Source organism: Puma concolor, chromosome E1 (genome assembly GCF_028749965.1).
Source record: "Puma concolor isolate L17-30 chromosome E1, mPumCon1.1.hap2, whole genome shotgun sequence".
Classification (NCBI taxonomy): domain Eukaryota; kingdom Metazoa; phylum Chordata; class Mammalia; order Carnivora; family Felidae; genus Puma; species Puma concolor.
Genome location: NC_141680.1, coordinates 12,413,532 through 12,423,297, shown reverse-complemented (window position 1 = coordinate 12,423,297; position 9,766 = coordinate 12,413,532). Strand labels below are relative to the sequence as shown.

The following is a 9,766-nucleotide window of genomic DNA, read 5'->3' as shown; positions in this document are numbered from 1 at the left end:
GGTTAAGCATCCAACTCTTGATTTTGGCTCAGGTCACAATCTCGCAGTTGGTGAGTTCAGGCCCCAATTCATGCTCCACATTGTCAGCCTGCTTGGGATTCTCTCTCTCCCTTTCTGCCCCTCCCCCACTCACTGTCTCTCTCAAAATAAATAAACTTTACACACACACACACACACACACAATATTGTTGGGGCACCTGGGTGGCTCACTTGGTTAAGTGTCCAACTCTTGGTTTCAGCTCAGGTCATGATCTCACAACTTCGCAGCTTCTGCCTCGCACTGTGTCTGTCTCTCTCCCAATAAATTAAAAAGACACGATGTCGTTGTATTGGTTCCTTCAAACCTTCCTGGTGTACTTCACAGCTGTGGGCACTGTCGAGGCCAATTCCCACTCCAACGGTGTTTTCTAATCATAAGGGTTGCAGGAGGAAGTGTTGTCTTACCACAGTTCTTTTCAGAAAACCTGAATCTTGTGAGATTTGATTTCCTACTGCTAAGATAATGAAGATAACAATATAAACAAAGCCATTAAATAAAAAATCTTACGAGATCATTTAAGAATCCTGAAAACATCCAGACAGCTCGGCTAGGTCACCTTATGCGCACATGGTTACTAACATACATCTGAGCACCAGCCTGCTTCTGGAAGAAGGGGATGCAAGCCACAGCAAAGACCCAGATACCAGTGGGAGTGAGCTGCACGCAAGCCAACCTTCACAGGTTGGAGGAAAATGCTGGAAATCCTGCCACGGCAGCATGGACATCTTGGAGAACACTTCAGAAGGTCCCCCAAGGAACACTGAGGTCTTACTCCTGCCTGGGGCTCCTATCTTGACCAGCAGTCTCTAAACAGCCGTATGTCATCCACTGCTGCAAAATGGTATTTGTTTCATTAACAGCACCCACGATTTGGATCTGCAAAAGGCAAAGACACACTACTAACATTCCAGAGTAAGATCGCCTTTATTCAAACGTGCAGACGTGCAGGACGATGCGGCTTCAGCATCCAGGACACAGACACATCCTACAACTCCTCCTGTTTTCTCTCCAGAACACAGGCTGCAGGAGTGCATAAGCAGCTTGGGGGAAAAAACACATTCAGTCCAAAACCATTTCCTGTGAGCTCCAATCCATGTATTATACTCGTTAGCTTCAATTAAATCAGGAAAATTAACTTTGCATTTACTTGCCTAACACAGTAAGTCAAAGATAACTTTAAACAGGGAAAAACATGCAACGATGAGTGGTCTCTCCAGGTGGCTCCATGAGTATGATGGGGAAAGTGAAACACGCCCAACAGACGTCAGGCCGATTACATACAGAAATAGGACAAGATGGCCAAATCGCTATTCAGGTGTCATGTGAACAATCTCTCTATAAAGATACACGTTAATGAAAAAATAACTTCACAAATGTACGTAAGATAGCTATTCTAATTAACGGTGAAAGCAAATCCCTGAGCTGAGAATAAAAACAGATCTGTGAGATGCCACAGCCTGAAAAGAGGCTCTCTTCTAGTTTATTCCTCCAGATGGTCAGGTAACCCATGATTGATTACGCTGAGCCAAAAATGCCAATTAGCCAAGTTCACAGGTGGTACAGTGAAGGTCACTTCTAAGAGCACAAAATTACCTTGAATGCAAGCATGCTAACAATTAAAGGCTTAACACACAGAAACAGAAGCAGCCTCTGGCCACTTCCAGTCCTTGCTGATAGACGGAGCAACTCACCACGATGAAAACAGAAGGGAAGCTGTGGAAGATGAACATTCTCCTGGGTACTTGTGGGGTTCTTTTTTTCTCCTGTGTATTTATTTTAAAGGGTCACCATGCAAGGCACCCCGGCTAGGACAATGACCTGCCCGCTCTGGTGGCAACCAATGCTTGCAGGGGGGCCCGGAAGGCGGCTCCCCACTCCTGCCGTGCCCAGCACCCCCCTCTCCTGCCCTTTTTCCTGACTTCTCTCCTTAACATCTTCGGACTCAAACCTGCCCATAAGCACCCACGAGCCGGTGACAGCAGAAATGGAGAGACTGCCGACCTCTGGCCCATCCCAGGGGGTTAGCTGTGCTGGAAGGGTTGGGCCAGGCCAACAGGAAAGGAGGAGACAGTGTGGGAGACAGTGCCAGGGGAGCGGATGCCATAGTAAGAGATTCTCTAGAGTCAGGAAGAGGAATCAGCCTTTACATCCTGAAAGAGGTATCTTGCCTTTTCTGTACGGCAGGAGAAACCCGGCCCAAGGCAGGAGGCGAGTTCCAGAACGCCCATTCCTGAAAAGCTGTCGCCGAACGTACTGGTGGGAAGCGAGCTGACCTGAAACAAGAGACTCGGGTTGCAGGGATTCCCCTTCCTCCTTAACCCCACTCTGCACTTCACTTTAGTGTTTTAATGAATGAGAACGGAGTCTGAATGTGTTTTTTCCTCACGTTGAGATTTCTCTCACGTAGACTGCACAGTCTGACACGGACGGAACCCGGCAGCTGCTCTGGGCGGGCACAGGCCCATCCTGAGTCCCATCCTTTTAGATCTGGTGTGGTTTCGACTGCGGGGACAAAAGTTCTGTAACACCGAACACCGTTCTCGCCTTGAACTCTGAAGACAGAGAAGAGCGCAGCTTCAGTGATTCCTCTTCTTTTGTGGGAAAAAGGTATACTTTGTAGGATTAAACTCTTCCCAGATACGCTCAAATTCTTCCAGAAAAAGCCTCACATACTCTTCATCCTCCATAATCAAAACATTTTCTCTATTGTTCTGAATGGCTTGAGTGGTCCAGTTGAGGGAGCCCGTGATCAGCACCTTCTTGTCCACTATGGCAAACTTGTGATGCATGTAGCCCAGGTCCTGATCGTGTCGCACCTGGATGCCTACAAAAAGGGCAAGTCAGACTTCTCCACCGCCTCTTACAACGCTTTCGTTCAGACACGGGAGCCCCTCCTCAAGTGCAGACCATTTCCCAGCAGCTGCTGCTCTAGTTCTGACTTGGTAGGGGAGACGGGAAGCTCGTCACCCTTGGGCAGCAGGCGGTGGCCGAGCCAGATGGTGACCAGCCGCCGCCAGCGCACAGGAGGGAAGGCTGAGGGAAGGAGGAGCGTGGTGGCCCAGGACCGGGGGGCGGTGGGGACAGCCGGTCCCGAGGGGCAGGACGGCAACACTCACACAACTTGCCTTCTGGCGCCGACAGGCAGCCCTGGAACCTGGGTGAGGTCTGCCCACCTGCACTTCTCAGGGACGCACCAACCAGCACAATCCCGGGTTACTGGTTCTGGGAGGGCCCATCACGGACCCTGCCAGAGGGGTCAGGGCAACAATCGTTCGCCGGGCTTTCCTTGCCTTCAAGCTCTCACTGGGCCCACCCCTGGAACTGGGGCACCCCTGCCAACGCCACGCACGCCAGCACCACACCCCACTGCATAAGGGGAGGATGGGCCTCAAGCAGGAAGACTGCAGGAGAAGCCAGGCCCTGGGTGCTTCGGGCGAGGGAATTAAGTGTCACCCCAAAGCCAGCCGGCTGGGGCCCCTAACTCCCAGCGTGCCCTGGGCCTTTCCACCAAAGCAGAAAGAGTTCTAACTGCTACAAAACCAAATTCTCCCTCGCTTTGCCTCCTTCACTCGCCACGGAGCCTGTAATCCTTGCCTTTTGTTTTCCTGTTTGTCTCTCTCCTACCGTTTTCAAACTCCCCTCGGGCAGGGAGTCTGTCCATCCTCCTCTGCCTCAACCCTGGAATAATGCCTACCTCCTGGGTTATCTGCTTAGTGGATGAGACCATAAGAAATGTGTGATTTAAGAGAACAGTTTAAAATAGGCTGCTTTGGGGGCGCCTGGATGGCGCAGTCGGTTAAGCGTCCGACTTCAGCCAGGTCACGATCTCGCGGTCCGGGAGTTCGAGCCCCGCGTCAGGCTCTGGGCTGATGGCTCGGAGCCTGGAGCCTGTTTCCGATTCTGTGTCTCCCTCTCTCTCTGCCCCTTCCCTGTTCATGCTCTGTCTCTCTCTGTCCCAAAAATAAATAATAAATGTTGAAAAAAAAAATTAAAAAAAAAAAATAGGCTGCTTTGCAACAGAGTCACCAGACTTCACAAATAAAAATACAGGATGTCCAAAGTAAGATGTGATTTCAGATAAACAACAAATACTGTTTTTATTTAAAAAAAAAAAAAAAAAAAAAAAAAGGTTTTTTTTTAACGTTTCGAGAGACAGTGCAAGCAGGGGCAGGGAAGGGACAGAGAGAGAGGGAGACACAGAATCCAAAGCAGGCTCCAGGCTCTGAGCTGTCAGCACAGTGCTGGACATGAGGCTCGAACTCACGAACCGTGAGATCATGACCTGGGCCAGAGTCAGACGCTTAACCGACTGAGCCACCCAGGTGCCCCTACAGATAGTTTTTTAAAGTAAGCGTGTCCCATGCAATATTTGGGACATACACTAAAAAGCATTCGTTGCTTATCTGAACTTCAAATTTACCTGGACATCCTATATTTTGCCAGCAACCCTGCCTTGTAACCTTCCTATCCCAGGGGACCCGAACACCGCTTCTCTAACCAACCCGCCAGCAACTCCTGTTAGCTCTACCTTCAGAACAGATCTTAAGTCCCACATGCAAAACACACTGTTATACTGAGGCTGAGGAGGAAATACAGACCTCACGGGTAAGCCCAGAATCTGAATTTAGACCCTTTGCAAAATTATTCATACTTCCCGCTTCAACTGTCCCCATCCCAGTGCAAGAGAAAGGCCAGCCAGAGGTATCCGTCTTACCTGTCCTCCTGCAGCCGGAGAAACAAATTAACTGCTCACCATCTAAACATTTTAGCTCCACGTTTTTTAGTATATCATCTTTATTCATTTCAAAAGCCCCAGCATAAAATTCACTAGTGGATTTAAGGTGAAATGACTTTTCCTCCTTTAGCCCCTCAGTCCCGAAGCCCCACCTTCGCCATCTTGGCACACCTGCTCCTATGCACACGGTCACTGAGAGTCCGCTAGAGTCCGCTAGCGGCGGGCCTTGCAGGTTTGTTTTTACAGTTCGCCCTTGATTTCCTGAGTGCTGCCTGGCTAAGCCATTGTCATTTCAGTCTGCAACGTCAAAAACTCAGCTGGTGGGGCTACATCCCCTGCCTCTACCCGGTACAGGCTTTCCCCACAGCCCCCCAAGGCCAACGCCAGTCATCAGAAACTGGGAATCACAGGAGCTACGTCCGCTTTCCCTGGTGTCGCTGGGCAGGCCCCCAGCCTCTGAGAATCCCCCAGATCTTCTCCACTAGCTGGGAACACACAGCCTGCTCACTCCTCCGGGCTCACACTCAGGTATCCAGCGTTAACACCTCCATGCACAGAAGTGCACCCACTGGGTGAAGGCAGGTGCTCTTTACAGACGGCCCTGGAGTCTCTCCAGGCTAAAACCATCCTGACCTCACAAGGCCACCAGGGGACATATATGGGGTCTCACCTATACTCAGACCCCCCACCAAGTTTCTGCTTTTGACATTCTCCCCCACTGCCTAAGGCCCCCGGGGTCACATCATTCGCCAGGCTGGGGGCCTGATGACCCTCCCCAGAGGTTCTCCACGGACCTGAGTCCCAAGCCGGGACTCCCAGCCTCTCTGGCGCGGCCTACCTGCCTTGCGGAGCAGGCCGATCTGCGAACCGTTGAGGGCCATGTAGTCGCAGTCGGTGATGACCCGGACGCGCACCCCGCGCTGGTGAAGCAGCTGCACTGCGCGCCCCAATTGCGGGCTGGAGAAGGCAAAGAGGCAGAGCTCCAGGCTGGCGCGGGCGGCCAACAGGGCGCTCAGCAGGCGGCTGAGCGAGCTCTCGCCGTGGGGCAGGCTGCACTGGCAGTCCGCTGGCGGCCCCGACGGCCCCTCGCTCGGGGCCTGCAGCAGAGCCTCGGTGCAGGTCACCTGCGACGGGAAGAAGAGCACCTCGCGCCGCAGAGAACTCCGCCACCCTCGCCGTCGCCAGGCCCGCAGCCAGCGCAGCACGGAGGGCAGCGCCTCCAGAGTCAGCGCGAGACCCACGGTCGCCACAGCCGCCACCCGCCAACGTAACCGCTCCATGCAGCCTCGACCTGCCCCGCCGCCCACGGCGCCTGAGCGCTCGCCCTGGGCCACGTGCGCCCGCACCTCCCCACCCACTGCGCCTGCGCACCTCTAGCCACGTGCACTCAGCGCCCCCCACCTCCACTGCCCATCACGCCTGCGCCGCGGCCGGCCACGTGCACCCGACTCCCTCCCCCATACACACCACCCACTACGCCTGCGCCCCCCCGGCCCTGTACAGCCACCCCCGGCCAACCGCGCCTGCGCAACCCCAGGCCGTGCGACCGCCCTCCAGCCACAGCCCACTGTGCCTGTGCACCTGCAGGCCCCGTGCGCCCCACCCCCCCCAATGCCCCCCTCCCACACGTCCCACCACGCCTGTGCACGCGCAGCCTGGCTGCACACCGCCTCTCTGGGCTTATTCGCGGCCCCACCGCGTCTGCGCGCCCTCTGGCCAAGTGCACCGGGCCGCGCCCGCCTATCCCTGTGGAAGTGCATGCGCCCCGCAGGCGCCCGGATACCACCCGCTCCCCCGCAGAGCCTGCAACAATCCAGGTCCTCCTCCCTTTGAGGGGCAGTAGAGCAGCCGCGACCGCTCAGTTCAAACCTTTCCTTTTGCTTTAGGGGCGCGGCTAGGCAGGGCTGGGAGAAGGGTCTGGAAACACACTGAGAGTGTCAAATAAGGAATGCTTAAGCTGGTGGCAGGGTTTGAACTCAAAGTGTCAGAGACAGTGGTGTGATGGGGATGGCCCCAAAGCCAGTCTTAAGCCCCTTGTTTCTACAGAATTTCCCAATATAAACTTGTTATTTGGAGATGCCTGTTCGTTCTGCTTTAAGCATTGAAAGGGCGGGCCTACGCCAGCCGACTCCATCTTGTTCTGTGTCCTTCACCTTGACCACACCTCCTCCCCTTGAGTAACCCCCCCTCACCTGCCTAACAGGACTCGGACCCTTCCCCAGGACCCTTCCCCAGCCAATCGGCTGAGGCCATAGCCATTACCTCACCAACTGCCCCCAGGCCCCAATAAAACCTTTGTCCTTTTGAAACTCGCTCTCTTTCCCTGGTATCTCACCGCTGCGTCGGTGCAGGTAGGGGATTGAGCTCGAGCTAGCTCGAATAAAGGCTCTTTGCTTTTGCATCGGACTCGGCTCCCTAGTGGTCTTTGGGGATCACGAATTCTGGGCATAACAGCATAAGCTCGGTGAAAACGTAAGAAGGCCTCGGTCCTGTCTTAGCAAGCACTGGACCCACTGTATCACTTAGGAGGGGCTGTTACTTTCACAGGGAGAGAAAAGAGAGAAGGGCTAAGTTTTCTTTTTTCTATTTTTTCTTTCTTGAATCCTGGTCAGGAATTTCCACGGTTAATTTAAGTCTGTCTATGGTCTTTGAAAGGAAATAACTCCACAGTCTCCTCCTTGTAACCAGCTGATGGTCTTCATGACTTCCATCCATTAAAAAACAGACTCCCCAGATGGGGGGAAAGGAGCTGATCTAAGTAACTTTGGGAAACCACGTTTTAACTGGAAACCACAATGCTAAACACAACAGCAGCTGCCCGTCAACACTGTACTCTGGGTGATACCTTTCTTTCCCAAGGCGGGGAACTGCATACACGCGCACTGGGGTTGAGTGCATTAGTCGTCGGTTGGCGGATAGTGGGAGCCAGGGTTCTCTCTGTTGGATGGGGTAAGAGATAAGCACCGGAGAAGGCTTGAATGATCCCTCTGGTACTGGATTGGGGTCAGAGACACCACAGTGAACTCATGGTTAGCTTAGTATTTATAGTAAAATACGTACTATGTCAGTTTTGACATACCTCACATACCTCAGTCCCCCAAGAGGCCCAGAAGCAGTGACACCCCGGCAATAATGAGCATGCTAGGTCCCAGATCTTAGTTTCCAAACACCATTCTCCTTGAAGAAATAACAGATTCTGGGGGTTGGGCGCGGAGACTGTAGATGTATTTTCGGCATCTTGTAGTACCAGAAATTGAGCATGTGGACATGGCAGCAGGAACAAAAGACACAGGAGTAGCCTAAAAGAGACTCCAGTGGCCAAAACTGGAGCAAATGGAGAAACAAAATAAATAAATACTTGCAGTAGTTTTTATAACCCAAGTGCGAGATAAATATACATGACTCTATACTGCTATAAATAAATGACTGAATAAAGAAACGAGAGAAGATACATGTCTTCCTTACATTAGAATTCCAAATAATATATGTAGCTACTCCTTGCTACGGGAGGGAGAACTAAATCCCTTTGAAAGTGGGGAGAAACCTTGTAAACACCACCTTAACCAAGTGATAGTGACCATCACCAGAGATGTGTGAATGTTACATACCCCGGATATGATGAGAAGGGCACCTCACTTCTGCGGTGGTTGTTCCCAAAGCTCATACACCCAGTTCTATCATGAGGAGGAAACGTCAGAAATCCAGATGGAAGGACTTGCTATCCCATTCCACAGGATAACTGGCCACTATTTTTCCAGACTGCCAAGGTCATGAAGAGAAGGGAACCGCTTAGAGACTGTAACAGACCAGAAGAGACTGGGGAGACTTGACTAGATGCAATGTGGTGCCCTGAACTGGATCCTGAAAGAGAAAGATAGTGTAACTGGGAAAAGGGCTGAAATGTGAAAAAGTCTGGAGGTTAATTAATAGTCACGTATCAGTGTCCGTTTCTTCACTTTGACAAATGCATGATAGGGATGTAAGATGCTAATAATAACGGAAACTAAACTGTCTGTGCTATCTTTGAAACGTCAGTAAATCTAAAATTATTCCAAATTAAAACTTATTTTAAATGTTGAACGTTCACCTTCCGTATGACCCAGCTATACCACTCCTAAATATAACCCAAGAGCAATGAAAGCACACATCTATGTGTGTGCACGAAGACTTGTACACAAATGTCTGCAGATTTATTTGTAATAACCCAAACCTGGACATAATACAAACATCCATCAACAGAAAAATAGCCGAACCCTCGCCTGTCCATACGATGGAATACTATTTCACAATAAGAAGAAACAAACTGCTGATATATATGGATAAATTATGCTGAGTGAAAAAAGATAGACAAAAGAAAGTATATTCTGTGTGGTTGCACCAACATGCAATTCTAGGAAATGCAAACTAGAGTGAAAGTAAATCAGTGGTTGCCTAGAGATGTGGGAAGGGAAGAAAGAGTATAAAGAAACATACAATGAGATGTTCACTATCTTGATGGCGTTAATGTGCATACGCATATGTCAAAACCTGTCAGGGTGTATGGTTTAAATGAGTATAAATTATTGTATGTCAGCCATACTTCTTAAAAGTGCCTTTTTTTGGGGCGCCTGGGTGGCGCAGTCGGTTAAGCGTCCGACTTCAGCCAGGTCACGATCTCGCGGTCCGGGAGTTCGAGCCCCGCGTCAGGCTCTGGGCTGATGGCTCAGAGCCTGGAGCCTGTTTCCGATTCTGTGTCTCCCTCTCTCTCTGCCCCTCCCCTGTTCATGCTCTGTCTCTCTCTGTCCCAAAAATAAATAAACGTTCAAAAAAAAATAAATAAATAATAAATAAATAAAAGTGCCTTTTTTAATTTACAAATAGAGCCCCACAGTGTAATTCTAGCTCCCCTACGTCACAGCTGCGTGACCTAGGGCAAATCGCTTCATTCTTTGAGACTCACTTTCTTCACCTGAAAAGATAGTAAAGAATGAGAAGAAGGTGAGCACAGTCCT

General features: G+C 51.1%; 1 protein-coding gene across 2 annotated transcripts; it reads right to left on the bottom strand.

Moving 5' to 3' along the window:
- Positions 1-945: 945 nt before the first annotated feature.
- PLD6 (phospholipase D family member 6) lies at positions 946-9,367 on the bottom strand. Of its 2 annotated transcripts, XR_015243904.1 has the most exons (4): positions 8,384-9,367; positions 7,621-8,099; positions 5,618-5,732; positions 2,760-2,864 (listed from the first exon to the last, which is right to left on the bottom strand). XR_015243904.1 is itself a non-coding variant. In XM_025920444.2 (2 exons), exons 1-2 carry the CDS (start codon positions 6,053-6,055, stop codon positions 2,617-2,619), a joined length of 690 nt encoding a protein of 229 aa, XP_025776229.1. In that variant the 3' UTR covers positions 946-2,616. The 2 variants fall into 2 exon arrangements, 1 of the variants encoding a protein (XP_025776229.1); XM_025920444.2 differs by lacking the exons at positions 7,621-8,099; positions 8,384-9,367 and having other exon boundaries at positions 946-2,864; positions 5,614-6,055.
- Between the last annotated feature and the right edge of the window lie 399 nt (positions 9,368-9,766).

Coding starts and splice junctions, on each gene's coding strand:
- PLD6 (XM_025920444.2), bottom strand. CDS start 6,055: ATGGAGCGGTTACGTTGGCGGGTGGCGGCTGTGGCGACCGTGGGTCTC. Junction 2,865..5,613: donor CGGCCTGCTCCGCAAGGCAG/GTAGGCCGCGCC, acceptor CCCTTTTTGTAG/GCATCCAGGTGCGACACGAT.